This window comes from Crinia signifera, chromosome 6 (assembly GCF_055691185.1).
Source record: "Crinia signifera chromosome 6, ASM5569118v1, whole genome shotgun sequence".
NCBI lineage: Eukaryota > Metazoa > Chordata > Amphibia > Anura > Myobatrachidae > Crinia > Crinia signifera.
Window position 1 is genome coordinate 167,117,027 of NC_139222.1, and position 23,098 is coordinate 167,140,124.

Here is a 23,098-nt window from a genome sequence, read left to right on the forward strand (position 1 = left end):
AGACTAGCTTTGACGGCGTGGCTCTTGAAACGGAAGTTTTAAGAGAGAAGGGATTTTCATTACCGGTCATAAAAACCATGATAGCAGCAAGGAAACCTGCTTCTTCCCGGATCTACTATCGAATCTGGAATGCCTTTTTTCACCTGGTGTGCGAAGAAGAACCTTCCGCCTAGGGAGTTTCGACTTTCCAGGTTCCTGGCCTTCTTGCAGGCGGGCCTGGATTTGGGCCTAAGGTTGTCCTCCTTAAAGGTCCAAGTTTCCGCACTCTCTATTTTGTTTCAGTGGAAGTTAGCAAAGAAGATGGCTATACAGACCTTTTTGCAGGGCGTCCTTCACATACAGCCTCCCTTTGTACCCCCAATCCAACCTTGGGACCTCACAGTGGTGCTCTCAGCACTGCAAAGACCACCGTTTGAGCCTCTAGAATCCTCAGAGCTCAGGTGGCTAACATGGAAAACAGTGTTCCTACTGGCTATTTCTTCGGCCAGAAGAGTTTCGGACCTGTCAGCCTTGTCTAGTGCATCCCCGTATCTGGTGTTCCACCCGGACAGGGCAGTCTTAAGAACAAAAAAGGAGTTCCTACCCAAAGTTATTTCCAGTTTTCACATAAACCAGGATATCGTTGTTCCTGCTTTTTCCCAGTTGGAGGACTCCCCAGAGTTACGCTCTTTGGATGTTACAAGAGCTTTAAAAGTTTACGTTAACAGGACTCAATCCTTACGCAAGACAGAGGCCCTGTTCGTGCTCTATGATGCAAACAAGAGAGGCTGGCCTGCAACGAAGCAGACACTGGCTCGATGGTTGCGGCTAACTATAAAACAGGCTTATGTATCTTCCAATAAGCCAGTTCCATCCTCTATCAGAGCCCACTCCACGCGTTCGGTAGCGGCCTCTTGGGCGGCTCATCAGGGAGCCTCTGCAGAACAGTTGTGTCGCGCGGCCACTTGGTCCTCTTCACACACCTTTCTAAAATTTTACCATTTTGACACGTTCGCCTGGGCAGATTCTGCTTTTGGACAACGCGTCATCAGTGCAGCTCACGTGCGTTCCCTCCCGTAAAAGGGACAGCTTTGGGACGTCCCACTGTCCCAGTGACCACCATTGGCATGAATGAAAAAAGGGGATTTTGGTCCTACCTGTAAAATCCTTTTTTCTGAATCCATGGTGGACACTGGGCGCCCGCCCTCGCACACTGATCTACAGTAATGGGGGTCGGCTTACACCTTCCTGAAACTTATTCTTCCTTCGGGTTGCTGGTTTCTTTCCTGTTCCTCTTCCTTTTCCTGTACCTTGCGGGTAAGCTGTTGAACAAACTGAAGCCTGTAGGGGCGTGGAGGAGGAGGAGCCTGGGCTGCACTTGAAGAACTCTATTCTACTTGGTGCCTGTAGCTGAAGCTCCACCCACACCCCACTGTCCCAGTGTCCACCATGGATTCAGAAAAAAGGATTTTACAGGTAGGACCAAAATCCCCTTTTTTGTACATTTTCCCCCTGCAAAATGCATCTTATTCGCACCGCTTTGCATAACAGCATGCACAAGGCAGCTACTGATAACTAAAATGATATGCAGCATGCCTCTATTCTCTGTGCAACTTTATCTGCATACAAAATGTCATGCTACAGCATTTTCCTGCCAAACACTGTCACATAAATAATAATACAGATAAATATGTATGTTCAGGTAAATTGGTTAAATTAATTTATCCGAACGACCGCTTTTGCCCATTTTCTGGCTTTGTGAGCAAATATCTGATTGTCACTTGCTTAATGTTGCTTCCATACATTACCTGATTTTTGCTCCAGCCCAAAAGATTGGACAAATAATCTTATGGCATGTATCCTGCTTTAGAGCCTTGACCAAGGTGCAAAGTGAAACTATAGCAACCTTCTAGAAATGTAGATTCCTTTTATATATCTGCTTTTTACTCATGTCACACCCCTTAAAATGTGTTGGTCAGGACATGACCAGACAATCTCATACCTCCCAACTGTCACGATTACAGCGGGACAGTCCCGTTTTTTGGGTCCTGTCCCACCCGCGGCAGGCATTGTCCCGCTGCGGGGGGTGGCAGTTGGGAGACCCCCCAATCTAGTAGAATAGACGCTGTGCGCATGCGCACAGCGTCTATTCTTGTATGAAAATGAGGTTGCGGCTAATTAGCATAAGCCACGCCCTCATTTGCATATGCCCCGTCCCCTTTTCGGGTGCTCGCGCAGCGAGTGTTCCTATTTCATCTGGACTGAAGTTGGGAGGTATGCAATCTCCCTATCTAGATGCCAAAAATCAATATTACTTCAAACCTTTTTCTGCTTAAAATAAAAAGATTTCCAGTTATCCTGGAAGCCCAGATCCTTTCCTATTTTTACATTGTTGGTAAATAAGGCAGTTGGTTTGCTGCTGATAACCTACATGTCAAGATAGCGTCCTGCAAAGTGTGGGAAAATATGAATGATCTGCTTCCTTCAATCTCACCCTAGTATATATTTGGCCAAAATGAGTTGTAGTGTGAGTGTAGAGTGTGGATATTGGTAAGTTCTTCTGTGTCAGTAAACCTAGGTAATTGCACAGTAATGTGTGGGTGTTAAGGGAAGTTAGGTATGTGGGCTCCTGTTATTTTATTTAATATGTAAGTTTTTTTTGTTATTATTTTTTTAAGTTTATTAAAAATACATTTTAAATGATAAAATCCCCACTGCTTACCTCCATCCTGAGATTCAATTGTAATTATTCCCTCTCTCTCCGGTCCAAATCCCTGTGTGGTTTTTGCTTGAACCTTAAACTTGTAGGGAAGGTTCTCACTGAGAAAGGGCACTGTCAAGGTGGTCTCAGGCATGTCACCTTCTACATATATGTTCCTTGGCTCTCCTAAAATAAACAGTTAATTTATAACCTAGTTCTTTCCTGGAAATAAGAATAGTATAAGATAGTGTACATGTGAGGAAAGTGCAAGTCAACATTAGCTGAGGGGCAGAAAATTGTTAGGAATTGACTGAGAGATGTAATAATGATTAATATTCTACTTCTATCCAAATGTGTATATACACCATTATAGAAGGTATAATAGGGTATCATTTTAGTTACTATATCAGAATGAATATGCATAATCTGTGTATCTGCTTTATTGATGCAATGATAATACTATACTTCAGTTAAAATGAAAACCTATGTTCTTAGTAATGGTGCCGGGTACACCTAATGTTAACACACTTACCTCCGCCATGGAGCATTTCACAGGTAACCATGTACCCCAAGATAGTCCCATTGGGTTTCCTTGGCTTGACCCAACTAAGCTGCAGGGAGTCTGGGGTCAGGGCAGTGAAAACAAGGGGTCCTGGTGCACTTGGGGTGCTCAGAGTGAAGGGTGAACCTAAGAAAAAAAATGTAATCAGGACAAATAATATATAAGGTTTTCTAATTGTAAGGTATAAGATTGTGTCTGTGGTGTATTAACTTCAACAGTAGTAAATGGTTCTTGACTTCTATTCGCTCCAGGAAATTAGAACAGAATAAGAAAAAGCTCTGTTTCCCACTAAAAGCTAGTTCAGCACCCACTTGTCAGTCTTGTTTAAATTCGCATCAAGTCCTTGCCATTCTGTATGATGTTCTGTGAATTGCATTCAATTTCGTGACCAGGTAAACTTTTATTTATGTTGTCCATTATTACTGAAACTACAGATTTAAACCCCTTTACTCTTGGATTGTTTAAGTGTTAGATCTTCTAGTTTTGACAGGGATTGTCCGTACTCATTAGAAAGGGATCAGAAGCAATTTCTTTCTCTGGGGTCATTTGCAGTTTAAGGAGTATGTGAGAAGTTTGTTATACATTTAGTGGAATTTTCTGCTTGGGAAAAAAAAATTCTTGAAGCTGAAGCAAAACACAAAGAAGAAAGCATTTTCTTATTGCTTTTTGGAATTTCAGCACTTCTGTGGATTGCAATTAAGATTTCCACAGCATGGACAAATGCTGACCCTACTTGTGAGCTCCGTGGGAGATGAAGAGACTCTGCAGTGGCACTAACACCAGATTAGTTGGAGAACTAACGCAGATTCTGAGTTCTCAGCGCAAACACGTCCTTACTGAGATCTGAGGTAACACATGTATATGCAGGCCATGAGGATGTCAACTTATACTCAAGCAATGTCACCAGTTAGCGGATTATGGTTTTGATAGGGATAACCTTCAAGTGATATGGGCTCGGTAAGCATTCCATTACCACCATTCTGGGAGGCTTTGGAAGAACCACATGTAAATGAATGTGGACTTTTTGTTTTTGAACTCCATACCTCCGGGGCTATTTGGCAGGAATGTCCTCTTTTGTAACAGCATTGTCGGTTACTCTGAGTTGGGTATTGGTATACAGGCAGAATGGGAAAGCAGCAGACGGTGAAATGTTTTGCTAATAAGTGGAAGGGCCAGGGTGTTTGTGTCACCCAATATTTTTATCAAAGAAATAGATATAGAAATGGAAACAGACACCTGCATAGAGCAAAGCATATGTCTGACCAATGACACACAAGATATGACCTTATAAAGCATAAAAAAGTGCATGTAGGTAGCTTTGTAGTTCATATTTACGTTAAGGTGCCCATACACAGTGCGATTTATGCTCCCGCGCACATCACACAGCACAAAAAATATGTGCCGCACGCACTTTTTGAACTAGATTGCATGCATCACTTATGCACATCACATGCAATACGATCAAGTTCAAATCGCATGGTGCTCATTGCGCGCTGTATGGACGACATTACTGTCATTGGGCGTTGGCTTTTAATACTGTGTTCCCATTGCTGCTATGTTCATGCTGTATTGTAGCCTCTGCTTAGAGCTGAAGCTGAAAAGATTTTCCTATTGTTCTGTGATGCATTATTAGCTGGATTTAGATTAATTTCTAATTCGCTAAATATTTTAGAGAACATAGATATAAAGATTTCTTGTACCTGGCACAGGGCTGAGAGGACTCTGGGGGTCCACTTGTGACTCTATGGTGATGACACCTTCTCGCTCAGGTCCCCATCCCTCCTCACTGTGTGCCTTCACACGGAACATGTAGGAATGGTTAGGGAGCAGATCTTCTACTACCACAGAGTTCTCTCTGGGGTTTGGGATGTCAATGGTGCGAGACTCTCCTGAAAGAAGAAGATTTCCATGTGATGCTTCAGGAAACTAGTAAGTTCACATGGAATTAGAAGATGCATCTAGTTGGCTCAAACAACAATATCATTACTAGTACGTATAGTATACCTCCATTGATTAGCTGATAGTGCACCTGGTAACCCAGCACCTGTCGCTCACACTGGGGCTCCTGCCAGCTGACCTTTAAGGATGTTGGTCCCAACGCTGAGAACACTAATCTGGTGGGAGTGTCTGGGATTCCAGGAGAGAGACGCTCTAATTGGATAACAGGACAATTGTCAGTATGCAAAATGCACACAGTTATAAAAGAGACATTATTCTTATTATAGGCCCCTACACACACACCTTGTATTGCCACATCCAAGCTGCTAAGAGCATCCCGAACATCCTCTGAGTGAGTGCGCCCTCTCCCAGGCCCAAGCGTAAGTGGGGGTAGTCCAAGCCTCCTCTGTCCTGATAAACCTGTGCACACATCAAGCAGAGCGCATGTTGGACCAGGCAAAATGTTAATAACAGCATAAACAGTATGATGAGATATGAAGTTGGTGCCAGGAAGTCCACAGAGACCTTGCTGGAAGCTCACTCGTCTACATGCTGAGAACAAGTGCAAGACATGAGCGCAGCAGCACTCACCTGCTCAGATCTCTTTGGAAAAACAATACTGTTAAACATTTCCTTAACAGATCTGCTTCCAGAGGTGATTTTTTTGGGGGGGATTTTTTGATCTGAGATTGAATCTGAATATTAACAAGCCTTAAGAGCACACATCTTCTGCAGAAGGGAGCAGACACTGGACCCACGTGCGCGCCAAGATCCAATGTGTGAGGATGGTTGGTTATAGCAGTGCAGAGTTAACCCCTTTCAGCCCAGAGACACCAGCAATGAATTGTCTCTCTGGCTATGGCACAAGGGGCTTTAGCTGAGCTTAGAGTTATGGGGTAATTTGGGCAGCAGGCAGGTTAACAAATTCACAATCAGAGAGGTCTACTATGTAGTATAGAGACATTAAGATGTATTCCAAATACACTGCAGACCTGTCTGGCAATGAATAAGTGAAAGCAATCCATGCATTGCATCCAGTAAACCTTGAAAAGGATTGTGTTGCATTTTAGCAATTATATATATATATATTACTATACACTAATGTAGTTATACTAAACCGTACACCCCACTACTGTTGCCCGTTACCCACTTGTATGTCTAGTCATGATTACTACAGAATGCATCACAGTCTTTTTCAGTTAGTTGTGTCTCACTGGTTAGGTTGTTCGGCTCTGATGATGGGATCAAGCATCCATGGAAAGCAATGACAAATCAGCATGAGGGTGACACGTTTCCATGGTACCTATCACCGTGTGTGGTGCTCTGGGACTGTCAGCCATAATTATAGTGTCTCGGCTTGTGCAGCTGCTGTAGTAACCCTTCACCTTTGCCCCAGCAAGCCGTCTCCCAAAGTTTTCCTGCATGCGAGGCAGGGACCCTCCACCTACCCGCTCTGCGGGAAGGGCAGGGAAAAGAGACAGCAGGAGATGGTAAGAAAGTGTCGGAGGTTTAGAATTTTATAACATGAAAGATGTAACAAAGTCAGAGAGATGGAGAAGGAATAAAACTCATTACAGAAATTAGATGTGAGGTATAGAACAAAAAAAAAGATATACTGTAAGCCATTTTTATAAACCTGTTAGGAGTCCCGTGCAGTTCAACCTACTCAGTTATTATTTTTAAGTGGTGGTCCAGCACATATATTTTATTATTTGTAGTTGCATGTTTAAGATATAAAATTTTTTTTTTTTATTCATTATATGAGAGAATTTGTATAAATACACTTACTGATGTGGCCTCATACATCTAGCTTTCATACATCTACACAACGCAGCAGGAGTTGCTTGTTGTGAGCTAACAGGTCCCGTGTACCACCACTCGCATCGGGCAGCTTTTTTACCAAATATTCCTCTTACTCTTAACGCAACTGGGATTCACCAGTAGACTTTGCTGATTAATCTCATATGCAACAGTTGTATATCTGTGCAACATAGTATGAATATGAATCGCAACGGACCTTGCGTGAAACATCGCTTTGCATGCAGATAGACTCAGTGGCACACCGATATACAAGTGCTGCTTATCAAATGAGATTATGAGCACAGTTCCCTTGAGCATCCTGGTCACATTGCGTTGCAACTAAGACCAATTTTTGTCAAAAAAAGAAACCCGCAGCTAGCAGATTCTCATGGGACCAAGCATGCCAAAAGGGGTGGTTTGGTGTGACGGCAGCTAATATGTATGAGGACACTTGTGCACTTTTAACTCCCACAACTTTGATGAATAGATCCAGAGTATGGGTGAGCAGTGTGAGTAAGAAGTGTACAGGAAAAGGAACAAAGAATCATTTTACCGTATTTGAAATCGATAGGAGAGAGTTGGAGACTCCCAGAAAAAGGGAGTGGGAGAGGATAGGAAAAGACAGGTTTACGGAAACTCCAGTGAACTCAAATGATTTTGTATGACTTACTGTGTCCTGAAATGGTTGTGTGCTGAGAACTGGTGCTGCCAAACCTGTATGTGTCTTGGTGCACACTTGGACTGAGTTGTTGATACCCAGTGGTCAGTGTGCGAGTCAGACTGTTTGACGAAGAACCAGGGAAAGAATAATCCATACGTCCATTGAGGAATTGCTCTACAAAACAAAAAAGCAAGTGAACGGTTTTGTTAATGTCATAATGAAAGAAATCAAGCAGACTGATTATTAACATTTAAAGTAAAACCACATTTATTTGTTTTCCCCACTAGAGAGTTTTATACCACCAAACTAAAGGCTGGAGGGAGAGATGGGAAGATATTGGAAAAGTATTAATTAGTTAGTTATTGGTGTTTTTCATCCTTTGTCTCTCCATAACCATGTTACAGTCTACATCAGTTTGTTTGAGTTAGAGTTGCCAGATCATCCCTTTTAATAATGGATACAAATGAAGTGCACCGGTTCTGGGCTCGATTAACACCAGTTGAAATTAACTAATGAAAACCCCCCTTATGATATACAGATGTAAGCAAGCTTATTGATGCACATGCATGGTTATATGCTTTTTGGTACACTGCATTATTTGCCAGACTGCAACTAGTCGCTGCCCAGCAGCCGCTCATATAAATAAATGACATGTCTTATGTGTACTAGTCGTAGTACCCATGCTGAGATGCGTAGGCATCACGGAATGGATAAGCAGGGCTTCCTATGTATTGGGTCAATGTCCCGATTCCCGACTCATGTGAAAACAATGGAGATATGGAAATTTAGACATTTTTTAACATGTTTCATTTCCCAGAATGATTGCCAATCATTGATGATCCAGTCTGCAGTACCAGCAGATCGGGGAAACAGGATGCATGATGTATGGTGGCCTTTTGTCAGCCATCCATAGAATCTGTGTAATTTATATTAACGGGATGGTCTGGCAACGCTACTCTGCATCTAGTTAGTCAGTACTAGACTAATGTGTATGTGCAGGGCTAATTAGAATAAACTTTTTTGTCTTCTTACTCTATTGTACAATGAGTGACTACATTTCCAGGGGCAAACGCAGGATTTTCAGAAGGGGGTTTCCAGAGAGGGGCGGAGCAAAGCACGGAGATGGACACTTAGGTGACCCAGTATACGCCGGGTCAGTTAAAGTATTATAGATAGACCAAATGTATATAAATAATATTAATAATATACACATAGCAATGTATTGGGGCCCCTACCTATCCTCCAGCGGTAGGGGTGGGGGGGTGCTATGAGCGGAAGCTTTGATGTCCCGCGGGTGGTGGGGGTATTATATCAACTGCTCAGCATGTAGGGCCTGGATCAGTAATTTCCACTAATTACCCCTTTACTGCACAGATGGTGGAAGATGGTGTGGGAGAAGGGGCAATGGGCTGAATGAAGGGGTCCTGATACAACTTCCAGGGTGGTAGAGGATGTTTAATACGCAAAGGAGGGGTGTATAGTGGAGTGGGCTTATTATTTATAATTTTCTGGTGGGAGGACAGCTTGCTTGACTGCAGATATCTCCAGTTCCCGGAACTAGATTTCTTAGCTTTTAATGGAATTAAAAACTAGAGAATACCACCTACCAAATGGTATTGGGGACTAGGGGATCAGAGTTCAGGAGGCAGAGCAATCCGCCAACGGGTATATAAAATAACATGACAGGTGTGTGGAGCTGGAGCAGTAACCAGCTGCTGGAAGGCTGATATCTCTTGTTCTGGGCATAGTAGAGACAAGCTACTAGTGTCCATCAAAGGGGAAGAGTCCCAGCTTTTGGAATATACCCTCTAAGTCAGACAGAACCTGAAATATCTGACTGGGAAGGGCAATTAACTGGGATGGGGTCCACTAATTTGAAGTCAGATATCTCCGGTTCCCCTGGGCCGATGGACCATCAGCTTGTAGTCTAGGTCCCTTAGATTCCTGGGAGGGGTTTCTTGGTACTCAGAAAACCCCCTGCGTGCGCCACTGCATTTGTGTTAGAATACCCAGTTTTCAATGTTATATGTGGTCAGTAGGATTAGAGACTGCTGAATGCTCTGGGAAGCAAAGTCTGTGGACATGATCCAGTTGTGTCTGCATCATGTGATTGGGAATGTAGGGTTATGGCAAAGGGATCTTAGGCACATACTGGGACATGTGCCATATACACTCCAGTATGTACATTCTAGTGGTTTGAAACAAAATACTGGATTTCATTTTTTGTTTAAAGCTGTGTCCACATTTACAGGATGCTATTTTATCTAAATACAATTAGAAACATGGTCTCTGCAGATTCCCATGGGTCTGGCCATCCATATGGGATCTGCTGAAACGTCCCTCCAAAAATGGCCACTGCCTTGGAGGAGACAGATGGTAGAGGTTCTACTGACAGATGGATAGATGCAAGAGGTCCTACTGGGTAGCATATATTGCTACATTGAAGTTACAGATTTTGTGTGTGTGTGTGTGTGTGTGTGTGTGTGTGTGTGTGTGTGTGTGTGTGTGTGTGTATAATATATATATATATATATATATATATATCCAAAAGCCGGCACTCAGTAATAGCAGGTTACACGACGGATGCCTTCAGAATGAACACGTAACAACAGTACATATCATACATATACATTTGCTGGAGTGCCGCAGACGGTGAATGTGTAATAATATAAATAATTTTGCTCCTGGCAATGGGCACGTAACTCTCTGGCAACGAGCATGTAACCCACTGGTAACAAGCAAAAAACTACTGGCAATGAATATGAAATCCCTGGCTACAAAAATGTAACCCCACTGAACGGCAGGGTAGTGCCAGTGTGCCTGACCTGGCTATAGCAAATATATGCACTGAGGTTGCAGAACTGGTTCACCCTCCCACAATGCCGCTACTTAGCTGCAGCCCCTGTAGTAAATTGATAACCATGCAGCACAGCAGCTTCCTGCCTGCACGCTCTGCCCCTCCCGACTTCCCCGTCTGTGGTCGCAGTGCCTTAGTGTTGTAAATATATGGTATGTAAAATATAAGGATGACATAGTTAAACTTACACTAATAATTAATAACCCACCTCTACATACACCCACACAGGACAGAAACACCTACCTCTTGCAGAGGTAAGCAGAGGAAGGTAGAAGAATTGACAGGATGGAGGCTAAGACTGGTACCATACATGCAGCTAGTTCACAATGGTCTGGATTTTTAATATGATACTTTCATATCAAAGGGATCATCATAATATGTAATGTATTGCATATAATAATAGCGGTTTTTATTCTCATTTATAAATCATGTCTGTAATAGTAAACACTATTATAGGAGAAAGCCAACTACAGCAATAACCTCCATTATGTTAATAAAAACGTTATGCATGTGTAAATTACATTTAAAATGTGAATTATGACAGTTTAGGTTCAGTACATGACATATTACAATGATTTTAAATCCCAGTCACTTCCTCGGAAATAAATGAATGACATTTTTTTCCTCATTCTGCATGATTAGCTCTCCCACAATTTTGGAAAGAAAAGTAACAATAACAAAAAACAAAACAGGAACCAGAAACTTAAATTCAACCCATGCCTATTGTGTATATATCAAAAAAAATAAAGCTGATGATCCACGTATTCTGTTAATTTAGTACAGGGGTAGCCAACTCCAGTCCTCGAGAGATACCAGCAGTTCACATTTTCCAGCTCACCTCACAGGTACACAGTGACTGACTAACACATTTTAAAAGATCCACAAGTGGAGAGAATTACTTCACTTGTGATTCTGTGCGGAGACTTGGAAAACGTTAACTGTTGGTAGCCCTCAAGAACTGGAGTTGGCTACCCCTGATCTAGGATAAGGGGCCAGATGCACTAAGCTTAAAAAGTGATAAATTGGAGAGTGATAAACAGCCAGCCAATCAGCTCCTTCCTGCCATGTCACAGATTGTGTTTGAAAAATGTCAGGCAGGAGCTGATTGGTTGGCTGTTTATCACTCTCCATTTTATCACTTTTGAAGCTTAGTTCATCTGGCCCAAGATCTGAATTATAAGAAACTTGTGCATTGAATATTTCAAATAGAAAAGAGGAAGCTATATTGGGAACTTTATACATGACAAAAAGGTTACTGACATTTTGCCAGATTTATATGGATATGGTGGTTTCTGACTCCCTCTGGTGGATCCTAGGCAGACTGCCTCTTTATTATATATTACTACAGTGTTTCTCACTAGGGTGTATACAAGCCTATTGCCTGTTGCTTCATGGCACTTGAAATAAAAAGCAGACCCATGCACAACTGGTAAATGTCCACTCAAAGAGTATTGCCAGGTACTGTAAGTCTTATTATTACAGGGGTTGAATTGATAGCCCTTATACCAAGTGACTGATGCACCACCAATCAAACGTGCAGAAGAGTGCTGAAAGGACAATCATGCAACTGCAGGCTGTTAGCACTTTACACTGATGGGGGAGGGGTTTGATGGGAGGGAGGAAAACATACATTAATGGACCCTCCCCCATTGCCTTGTTGTCACCTTCTGGAGTTGCACGAATGGTCCCCCTCCTCATAAGAGAGCTGGAATTGTCTGTATTGTCCTGGAGGCTTTCAGTGTCTGTGGACATCGTGCTGCTGATGGACAATCGTGGGATGAGTTCTACAGGAAGTTTCCATGACACTTGACGCAGATCCATTTCTGACCCCAGGAGTGGAACGAATTTCCAGCGCTTGCCTTCAAGTAACAGGGGCGTCTTAGATGGGGGCACATATTGGGTAAGAAGGGTGGGGTGGGAAATGCGAGTTTGCAGCATAAGGTGGTGGGGGGCAGTGTGGTGCTAACAGCCAGCAGACCGAGCCTGCAATATGTAAGTAGCTAGTACTCTGACACAGTATCAGCAGTAGACACGTCTGGACTGTGTACGCCTTCCCGCTATGCTAGGTGTAACAAGGGAGGGTGTTATGGGAAGCTTCTTACCAGATTCGTCAGAAACACTAGGCCTCTTGCTGCCCACTGGAGATCTCATGACATCTGAGCTGTACATGAGATAGCTGTCATAGTCTTCTCCTCCCTCGGCATCAATAATAGGGACATCCGGAATAATAGGAACTACAAGCAACCAACAGCAGCGGCAATTAAGAGAAACTGATAACAAATACAAATTTCTTCATCTTAAAAGACAGGATACAGCATATTGGGATGCAGCCACAAGGTCAACATTCCAAATGTTGACAATCATAATCTCAACACCACAATGTTGTCATAGTCAACATGTTCACAATGTCGGCATATGAAATCCTGACATTCTGCAAATGTTGATCTAAAACTCACTGAAACTGGGACCAGGTAAGACACCGTTAGACCAACCGGACAGTTTGTCTTCTTCTATCAAGTCGACATTTCAGTCACATAATGAATGTTGACATGATCAATGTTGATGGGCTGTATGTTGGCATTCTCATGTCAACGTTATGAATGTTGACCTAGTATACCACAGCCAATTCATTACCAATATTATGTGATATAATGTATTTTGTGGTAAGCCTCAGTTTGTTAATGATACTAATACCGGACAATGGAGGTTATTATGTTTGACTCGCAGGGCTGCGAATTTTGCAGCCTTGAGAGTCCACCAGACACCGCGGCTGCCTGCATAGCTGCATGCTCCACCTCACACGCCGCAATCCCCTGCACAGCTGTGAGTGGATGTTATCAATAAATAGCCATTCGCAACCTTGCGTGCGGGGACAAAATCATTCGATGGTCAGAGACCATCGAATGATTTTGCAAGTGCTCGCAGATCTGACACCTCTGTGGTGTCTCAGATCTGCAGGCACCCTGCGTGGCAAGCGGGCGGGCAACTGACATCTGCCTCCCACACCCGTGTCATCGGGGAATTACCATGAGAATGCCCAGCGTTTTCATGGGAATGGCCATGAAACGATGGGCGTTCCCATGAGTGAATCCCACGGCCTGCTGCCCCACGCCCGCTGCCCGCACTGTGTGTAAGCGCCCGGCAAATAATCTGTTCGTCATGGACGCTTGCACACAGCGGCTGCACACGCGCAAACATAACTATGCTTAATCCCCAAAAATCGCTCCCCTGCGAGTACAGGCAGGGGAGTGTGTAAACCAGAATAACCCCCCACATCCTTGGAGTTTTAATCAGTTTGTCATCGTGTATTCTATATCATTGCATATGCTTTTGGCGGGTACTTACTGGACATTGGACGGGCTGGCTGGGTGGCCAGGTTCATGGTGGCTTCTCTCTCTGGTCCCCACCCTGCTCCATTACTAGCTTTCACAGTATACCGGTACGGCTGGGATGCTCGTAAATTCTCAATAAGAACCATTCGTTTCTTCGGACCATTGAGTAGGACTTTCTTCATAGGTCCAATAGGTTCTGCCAGAAAAACAAAGACATTAACACAAAGGATGAGTCCATCTACTAAAAGGTTAAGTTACCCTGGAATTGTGTTTTAATAATGGATAACCTAACTACACTGCCATATTTGCACCTTTTTAATGGGCTTTACACATTAAGGTGAACACGAGCAGGTAAAACATTTATTAGGTCCTTATAAGGTGTTTGGTTAATTCTTAAAACCTCTGACATTCCAAAACTGTAGATTGAGTTGCCTGTTGACCCTAGCTATTACAATTAAATCCTAGCTTCAAATACTATATTGCTTATCTGCCTTCTCAACAGGAGCATTTTATTTCCTGCACTTACTTCTCTATTTCCAAAACACAAGCTTGCAACTGTTAACTCCTCCTTGGTAATGCTGGCCACACATCAGACCAACTTTCCTCCAACCATCCAACTAGTTGGTTGGATGGAATAAAAACCTGGTACTGGAAATGAGCAAATGTATTTTGTAATTAAGTCATTTGTTTCCTAAATCGGAAAATGGACAACAACTGTCACTCAGGCAATGTACTGTAGTTGGATCTATTTGATTTAAACTATTTCACTGTCTGTTTTTGTCCATTCTCCTGAGTTTGTGAGCAAAATTGCTTATTGGCATTTGCCCCCATACAGTACCAGATTTTCAGTCCAACCAACCAACTAGTTGGATGGTTGGAGGAAAGTTGGTCTGATGTGTGGCCAGCATAACTCCCGTCGCCACCACAGCACTCCACCTGCTAACATCTGAAGCTCCATCTAGATGCCTGCTCCCATCAAATTCCTACATCACATTCCCTAAGCACACAGAAGTTTATGCTTAAACCAAATGCCTTATCTTCCCAAACACATATGAACAACTTGAAAGCTCATTGGTTTGTTATTAGGCTCCCTTCTTTGCTTATTTTCTCTCTCACACTATTCAGCCAATAAATTACTTGAAACGATATTTGCACTAGGGAGTGCCCCTCGTTTTTAGACGTACTAACCGGCAGTGGATCCGGGATCTAAGGGAGGACACCTCAATGGTCAAAGTGCAAAATACCTGGAGACATTTTTCCTTTGAATAAGTAAACCAGGATATACTTAGTTTTAAGTGAAGGAATAGTAGAGAATTGCCTAACTAGATTGGATTGATTTCCACCTTCTAAGCATGGGCAAGGAGAAAGGAGGCGGGGGTGGAGGGTACTGATAACCTGGCCCTGGGCTTTATGGAGGGGCCTGGGATGCTTCTGATAGACAAATAACATATTTTGTAGCGTTGTACGGGTTGGGATCATTTGGTCTACAGCATGTTGGTTGACAAGCTTTAGGTCGACACCACTAGGTTGACATGGGTCTAGGTCGACAGGTCATTAGGTTGACACAAGCATTAGTTCAACAGTGTCTAGGCCGACAGTAAAAAGGTTGACATAGGGGTTTTCACAGTTTTTTTACACTAATGTCGACACAGACACAGTTTCAATTGCACCGCATCGCTCGCTTTGGACGCAATGTTTCGGGCACACTATTTTAATCTCCCACCACGCCCTAGTGGATGGTAGGGCATGAAATACCGCCTGTCAGCACATGTCGGCTCAAAAAACTTGAAAACCCCATGTCGACCTTTTGACTGTCGACCTAATGACCTGTCAACCTAGACCCACGTCGACCTTGACCCATGTTGACCTAGACCCATGTCGACCTAATGATTGTCGACCATCATGCTGTAGACCAAATGACCATATCCCGCATGTAATGCTGCTGTAGTGCACATATTGTTTTAAAAAAATAAACATTTTGGAGGGGGCGTGGCCACACCTCTCTATTTGGATATCACCTCTTATCCTTGCCCTAGTGCCAGGACCCACTCAACTCTTGGCAGCCCTGCTTTTAAGAACATTATAGGTGATAATATAAATGCTGGTATCAACTGAAGTGCAAAGTTATCTAGCCAGCTGTATTACACAAGGTGGAAAAGATGACAGAAGGTAGATACAAATAATTGGGTTTATACTTACGGTTTTCCTCATTGACCATTCCATAGTTGACTTCATATGCTATAATATTGCCATTGGTCTCAGCGGGTTCTGCCCAGCTCAACTGTGTAACTGTGCTTGAAATTACATTGAAAGCCAGGCGGCCTGGTTCACTTGGGACTGTAACACAGACAAATGGAGAGACTACTTACTACTATGCCACTATACTACTATGTAATACATTACAGATCATTTCACAATGGTATATATTATGAGAGTTGACCTCCGGTCACTAAGGGCGAGATGTACTAAGGGAAAAATGCTGTAAAACCCCCGTTTTCGGAGGGTTTTACAGCATTTTCAAATGTACCAATACCCGGCCGCCAGGTCTATGGGCTTCTAACGCCACCCACCGCAACCCACCGCCTCCGCCGTAGATGCTGACCCCCCTCCCCTTGGCTTACCTTCCTCGAGGTCCACCTGGACCCGGACGGTAAACTCCTCCTCCCCCTAGCAATGCACCCGGACGTCCATCCTGCTGCAGGGGGAGGCGGAGGCGGAGGCACCGGCGAGACACCCCCGCACAATACATCACAGGTATCGCCTGGGGCCTCTGTCACCGCACATATGTTAATAAATATGCGCTAGCATCGCTGCGGTGGGGCGGCGATGTATTTTAATACATCCCGCCCTAAATCCCATGTAATAGCTGTGGTTCCAGCATGTACAATACATTTATTTTTTACCAGTTATTTCTATAGCGCACACATATTCCGCAGAGCTTTACATAGAATATTTGAACATTCACATCAGTCCCTGCCCCAGTGGAGCTTACAATCTATATTCCCTACCACATGTACATACACACACACAGACATTCTAGGGTTAATTTTGTTGGGAGCCAATTTACCTACCTGTATATTTTTGGAATGTGGAAGTTAAGGCCCATACACTCTGGGGCGAGTTTGAGCTATAAGCCGTTCTGTTTACTAGTTTGCGCAGCTTTCAGCTTGAAAGCCACTCATTTTGCACCGGGCAGCAATGAGCGCTGATGTACTAGGGAGCACATCATGGACTTTTAGAAACATGAGCTAGTGTTGAAAAAAGCTAATTTTTAGCATCCTCACCATCTTCAAGGGTCTGGCATGTCACTATGTCTGTATAAGAGCCCTCCTCTTGGTTGTTGTAGGCACACACTCGCATATCATAGTCACAGAATGGATATAGGTTGACCAGTTCTGCTGAAGTCACCTTGGTGTCTACTACAGTGGCATCTGACTCAGAATCTCCTTGAATCCAGTACCGAACCTATTGCAGGATTATTTCCAATTACAGATCATTAATAAAGTAACAAACAAGGATATTTTCAAACAATCTGCAATCAAAGTCCATATTCTTGAGAAGGATCATTTTTAACTATCACAATAGAAACTTTTTGTAAGAAACTTGCAATTTTTATATAAAATGCCCTGATTTATCACCAAAACATTGTGACAAAAACAGCTGCCTTAGGTGACCGTTATAGAATAAAAAAAAACAAAAACCTTTAACTGAATCTATCTATTGTTAAGATTCTAGAATGCCTTCCTCCTTCGCCTACAATGTCATAGACATTGGGGTGGGGATTTCAACAGAGGCTATGGAACATGTACGTAAATATAGATGGTTACATTGTGTATATCTTGCATTGCCCAATTCAAGACTGCATAGTGCGCAGTCCATTGTTACCAAATGTAATAGTCTAAGTGGTGTTTGGTGTTTAGAATGTTGACATTCACCATGTCACCATGGATATAATGTGGAGCAAGTTGACACAGAGGAGCTGCTGAAATGCTATTAATGTTACCAATCAGCAGTGCTGCTGTCCCGGCAGTTATTACATTAATGCTAAGCCTTATCCTAACCAAAGCCCTTAAACTAATGCTAAGCCTAACGCTGGAATTTTGTAAAATGTTAGCATTTCACTTGTGGACAATTGTGATGCTGACATTGTGAACATATTGACATTTTGCAGATCTCAGCATGTTAGCTGTTGGCCATTCAGTGCCAATGTTGTAATGGTCACCTTTATGAATGCTGACATTGGGATCATCAACATGCTGACCGTATTCCACCTAGGTGGAACGTAGTCAGCAGATGACCTTGAATGACACGAGCAAGTTCTTCTGCTGAGCCAAAAGCTATCGGTATCATTTGCAGGTAAATTTGCATTGTGGTACTGTCATCTTTATCAATATCTGAACGATTAGAAAATGCTCACAGATCCTACAATCTGTAGTTTCTCCGCATACACAGGATTGTATTGTGAAGATTATCAGTCAGTGGTAACATCTCATTTCTAATATAATCATTAAGATGTAATACATTTCCAGTTTGCCGCCGGGGTAGGATGCTGGCCAAACACAGGTCATCGTTTACAATGCAAAACTATGACTTGTACAATATATGATTGCTGCTTTAAAAAAAGTCAGTGATGGGCGGCATCCTGCACCTCGGACTGTGTTACATATACCATATATGTTGACTTGTATTCATTCTTTTTGCATTGATTTATTGTAATATTATATTAAACTAATTTTACATTATTAACTACCACATGGTACAATCGTGAGGCTCCCTTCTCACCCCTTGCCATTGTGTCCCTGGTTTCTCCATACGTTTTTGGGGGATAAACTAGATTGTATTACTGAAAGTGTCGGGATTTCGGCGGTCAGGATCTAAACTGCATCCCGTATTACTCCCTTGCATAATGGCTCATATTTCTACTTATAAGACTGGATGGATCAAGCCCAGTTCATTCATCTTTTGCTTATTCCTGTGGAAGTGTTTTTCTGGCATAATATATTACACATTTTTATTGTAATATTGCAGTTCATGTTTTCCAGGTCACCTAGCAGGTGCACAGAAGCATTCATTATTCACTGACCCAGATGGAGCTAATTGCTTCACTTGTAATTTTCCTGGAAAACATGAACTGTTTGGGGTCCTGAGGACCGAGTTTTAGACCTAAGGAATACATCATTAAAAAAATATTAATTCAAGGTTGTTAATGCAGCTCTACCAATGTAGGCTTATTATACAAATACCGGTCCACTAAGGATGACAGATTTGCTTACTTTGTACCCAGTGATTTTTTCTGATGGAGGCTCCCAGTTTGCTCGGATTTTCCTAGCACTAACAGCCTGGGCATTGAGGTTCGCAGGGGAACCTATCTTCCCACGGTGTGACTGTACAGGCTGTACTGGTACCGGCTTCTGCACATTTTCTGTAGGGTAAAATCAGAAAAGGGACAATGTATTAAAAAATTAACTACACTAACAAAAGAGCAGAAGTTCAATGACCCAGAGCAAATTAAGCATCTACTATCACTGTATATTACATGTAAATTGAGTAAAGCTAATTTGTGACTGGTTGATTGCAATTAGTCATTGCCTATTTGTACTCCCATAATGAATAACACTGATGGTAAAGTATTTTAGTTTTTCAATAGAATAATGGTTTCAGTTTCAGAATATCTCACCTGCGCTGTCATCAATGGTGATGGTACACTGTGGGTACTTGCCAATTTTGCCACCATACTTTGGGTTGCTCAGCTCCAATAGAAATTGTTTGACCTGTCTGTTACCCAGCAATGTGTCCACTTCTGATCGGCTGAGTAGAGGGACCAAAATTTCTGACTGAGTTTCATCTGCTTGGAATGTGACCTCACCCTCTGAGAATGCATAATCCTAAAACAGAAAAAAAAAGTAGAAAAAAATAAAAGATTATACGGAAGTTCTAAAACAATCACAGCCAAATGGGACAATCACAGGGATAGTACAAATATCTAATGGAACAGAAGTTGTCTATTTCCGCTCAGCAGTGGAAATGTAAATTGACAAAAATATTTTTAATTGTTGAACTGCATTATCCCATAATTACAATACTTAAATGAATGCTCTCTTTACTGAAAAAAATCAGTATGCTGTCATATTTATGTGAAAAACCATTGCATATCTGTTGCCACCAGTGGCGGCTCCTGCCTTTAGACTTAAGGGTGGCTGCAGTTTCCTGGGTACTGCTCATTGCAAACTGTCATTAATTATTTGCAGGTTATTAGTTTGATTTGTGCTGTACAAGTGTTTGTGTGCATTTACTGTAAATAAATGATGTACTCATATGCACACAAACACAGATACAGAGCAAAATATGCACTTTTAATAACTTTAATATTAATTAAAATACACAAAATGATACTCTTAATAAAGATCTACACACACATATTATTAAAATAAAATAAACTTCCATGCACCTCTCTGGTGCAATGCATTCCTTCCTTCAGCTGCATCACACTGAGTGACTCACTGAAGTCTGGGCATGCTCACTGCAGAGGAATTGCTTTTGGGCTGCACAGACAGCAGCCCATAGAAGTACTGTAGCTCTGGCGATTTGCACAGAATGGCTTCCTGTTGGAAGTTATTGCTGTCATTGCTCCATGTACTGGCAGCCCAAGAGGGGGAGTAGTTTCCAGCTCTGTGTATGATGAGCAGTTGAAGCTTCCAATAATCTACTACATGCTGAACTCCTCCCCACAGGGTTGGGTTGTTGCTGTGTCTGTCCTGCTGCTTCATGGAGCCTGGTGATAGGAGGCAACGGCACCAGAGCTCCGGAGGTGGGGGGGAAGCACCGGAGCTCTGGTGCTGTCTGTCTGTGTCTCTGGTGTTATGATTTTGACTGGAGGGGCTGCAGCCCTATAGCAGGAGCCGCCACTGGTTGCCACATGTTAGCAGCTTATGCTTCAGAATTAGCGATGCAAAATCAGAGGTAGCAACCACATCAGACTCCTACACATACTAATTATACGCATATATATCTTAGAAAAAAGTTTGAAGGCTTCCATTGAATCTCAGGATCACAAAAGATCCTAAGGTAACTTTTTCTGCATCATCTCAACAATATGCACCAAAGTAATCTAATCACAGATTCACACACAAATAGACATATAGTTCTTCTGTAGCGCTGTACCCACCTTGCCCTCACGAGCAGTCAGGTCCTTTGATCGGTAGGTGACCTGGGACTTGCCACTTTGCAGAATCTCACGTGACAGTGGAACACGGGCTATTTGGTCCAGGTGGCTGTATGTGTATGCTGGCTTCACAAAGGTCACAATACTTTTAGCTGCAATAGATTATATGTCATGAAGATTATTATTTGTATTATTAATATTAATATTAACAACAATATATCATTGCTAAATGTTACTATTGCTAGTAAAATTGCTAGTGTCACTACTCTCACCTTGCTCTTTGATGATGGTAATGTTTACATTTCTTCGGCCCAGACTGGCAGTTCCTGTAGGAACATCTAGAGCTTCCACTAGCAGCTGCTTTTCATCATCGTCCTCTGGTCTGATGAAGAGGGGAACACGGACATCCACTAGTTCCACGCCTTCCTGGAACTCCACCAGCCCATGGGCATCTGTAACAGACACAGAGTGGTTACAGAGATGGGGAAGCGTAATAACAAAGTTTAGGCTACTGTCAGAGAGCTTCAGCTCTCACCTCGGTCGGATATCACTGTGTAGTATCCAGGGGTGACCTTCATGTCTTGGAATGCCTCTTGTGTGACATGCTTCTCTGTGACTTTTACAATTTCAGGTTCAGCCTCCCGTGGAGCCATTAATACTGTGTCTGTAATTGTGTGATCCTGTCTGAAGACAATTTTGTTATAGGTCAAAGTCACTTACAAGAGACAAAGTTATAAGACCCAACAGTACCATGGGGCCTGGCCCTTGTGTCTGATTTTACAGGACTGCAACACATACCTGTAGATTGCAGATTTTTACAGATGACTTTATACTGGTGTGTGGATTTGGGGGTTGGGACATATTTTCAGTAGGAGAAAAATCAAGTTCAATATAGTAAAATGAGATTACAGGCATGGAAAATATTCATATTTGAGGTCAAATTTAGCAAATATATTGTCAACCTTAAAATGTGAGGCCAATAGTCTGTGTACTTTATCTCCCTTCTCATGATTAAGCCTTTTTAGACTTGTCTTGGCCTTAGCTGTCAGAAGCATGGTCCCCTTTGACCAAAGACATGGTGGACAAATCCAAAGGAGAACCGTAATGTTTGTGCTTCAACAAAAGAGGCTGTAATTGCTCTGATAGCTCCTTGATGCATTTGCCCTAGATTTAGTAGCGTGTGGATGCTCTAATTAGGAATTCACGCATCCCACAGGAGCATGGAGGATATAGACTGAGTCCTATTTGATTTAAAGTAATGTTTTAACTCTTTGTGTTTTAAACAAGGTATTAAGAAGGATTTTATTGTTTAAATACCATGCGGGCTGGTAGGCAGAAACTAGAGGACCAGGGATGTCTCAAGATTGGACCGCGATCGAACCATGTGCTAGAGTGGGTGGAGCAACACCCACCTCTCTCTTCTTCCTTCTGTTTCTCTTTCTGTTTATTTACCTACAGTACTTCTCTTCTAACTGTTAACTTCTGCACTTTTGTGTTAATTGTTGTTAATAATATTTTGTGCTATGCAACTGTTCCCCTATATAGGTCTACTTGATGTTGATAGTGTTGTTTTTGATATTGCTGACACTGTTGCACTTTCCAGATGCACGTTTCTATTCACATTATCTGCCTGTGCTCATCTGAATGCCTGTGATTTTCTAATCCTCTATTCGTTCAAATATAAGTAAACTATTGCCATGGTCTCCATGAGATGCCAGCAGATCCAATTATTTATCTTGCATAGGATGTATTTGACCCCTGTTAAATTGGCCAAATTCGGAGGTCACTTTACCTCTACCTGCCCTGAACAGGGGGGTTTCTGGCATCTCATTTGGGACTGCACTTTGGTTTCCTCCTTTTGGGTGCAGGTTAATTCCATTAGAGCAGCAATAAAACAAATGATTAATGATCTAGGTAGATTAGAGGAATGGTCATCATGAGCATGGCAACTACAGTTTCATGCCAAAAAATGCTAAATCATGCACTTGGATTGCAAAAATCCATAGACTAAATCTAGTATAAATGGCACTATAATAGAAACTACTGAGGAGAGGGATCTAGGTGTCACTATTTCAGGGGACTTAAAGGCAGGTAGGCAATGTAACA

General features: G+C 42.5%; 1 protein-coding gene across 3 annotated transcripts in view; it reads right to left on the reverse strand.

The window, feature by feature from the left end:
- ITGB4 (integrin subunit beta 4) overlaps positions 1-23,098 on the reverse strand; it is an 80,639-nt gene that overhangs the window by 8,036 nt on the left and 49,505 nt on the right. Inside the window, exons 24-40 of one of the 3 annotated variants that reach the window (XM_083147982.1) lie at positions 21,528-21,676; positions 21,265-21,444; positions 20,996-21,144; positions 19,508-19,715; positions 19,104-19,252; positions 17,115-17,295; positions 16,030-16,167; positions 13,844-14,026; positions 12,601-12,732; positions 12,163-12,357; positions 7,651-7,815; positions 6,484-6,633; positions 5,484-5,600; positions 5,247-5,393; positions 4,943-5,131; positions 3,213-3,368; positions 2,702-2,866 (exon numbers count right to left, since the gene is read on the reverse strand). In XM_083147982.1, coding sequence (XP_083004108.1) covers positions 2,702-2,866; positions 3,213-3,368; positions 4,943-5,131; positions 5,247-5,393; positions 5,484-5,600; positions 6,484-6,633; positions 7,651-7,815; positions 12,163-12,357; positions 12,601-12,732; positions 13,844-14,026; positions 16,030-16,167; positions 17,115-17,295; positions 19,104-19,252; positions 19,508-19,715; positions 20,996-21,144; positions 21,265-21,444; positions 21,528-21,676 — 2,753 coding nt within the window. The remainder of the gene's footprint in view (positions 1-2,701; positions 2,867-3,212; positions 3,369-4,942; positions 5,132-5,246; positions 5,394-5,483; positions 5,601-6,483; positions 6,634-7,650; positions 7,816-12,162; positions 12,358-12,600; positions 12,733-13,843; positions 14,027-16,029; positions 16,168-17,114; positions 17,296-19,103; positions 19,253-19,507; positions 19,716-20,995; positions 21,145-21,264; positions 21,445-21,527; positions 21,677-23,098) is intronic. The other 2 variants (XM_083147980.1, XM_083147981.1) reach the window with 2 other exon arrangements.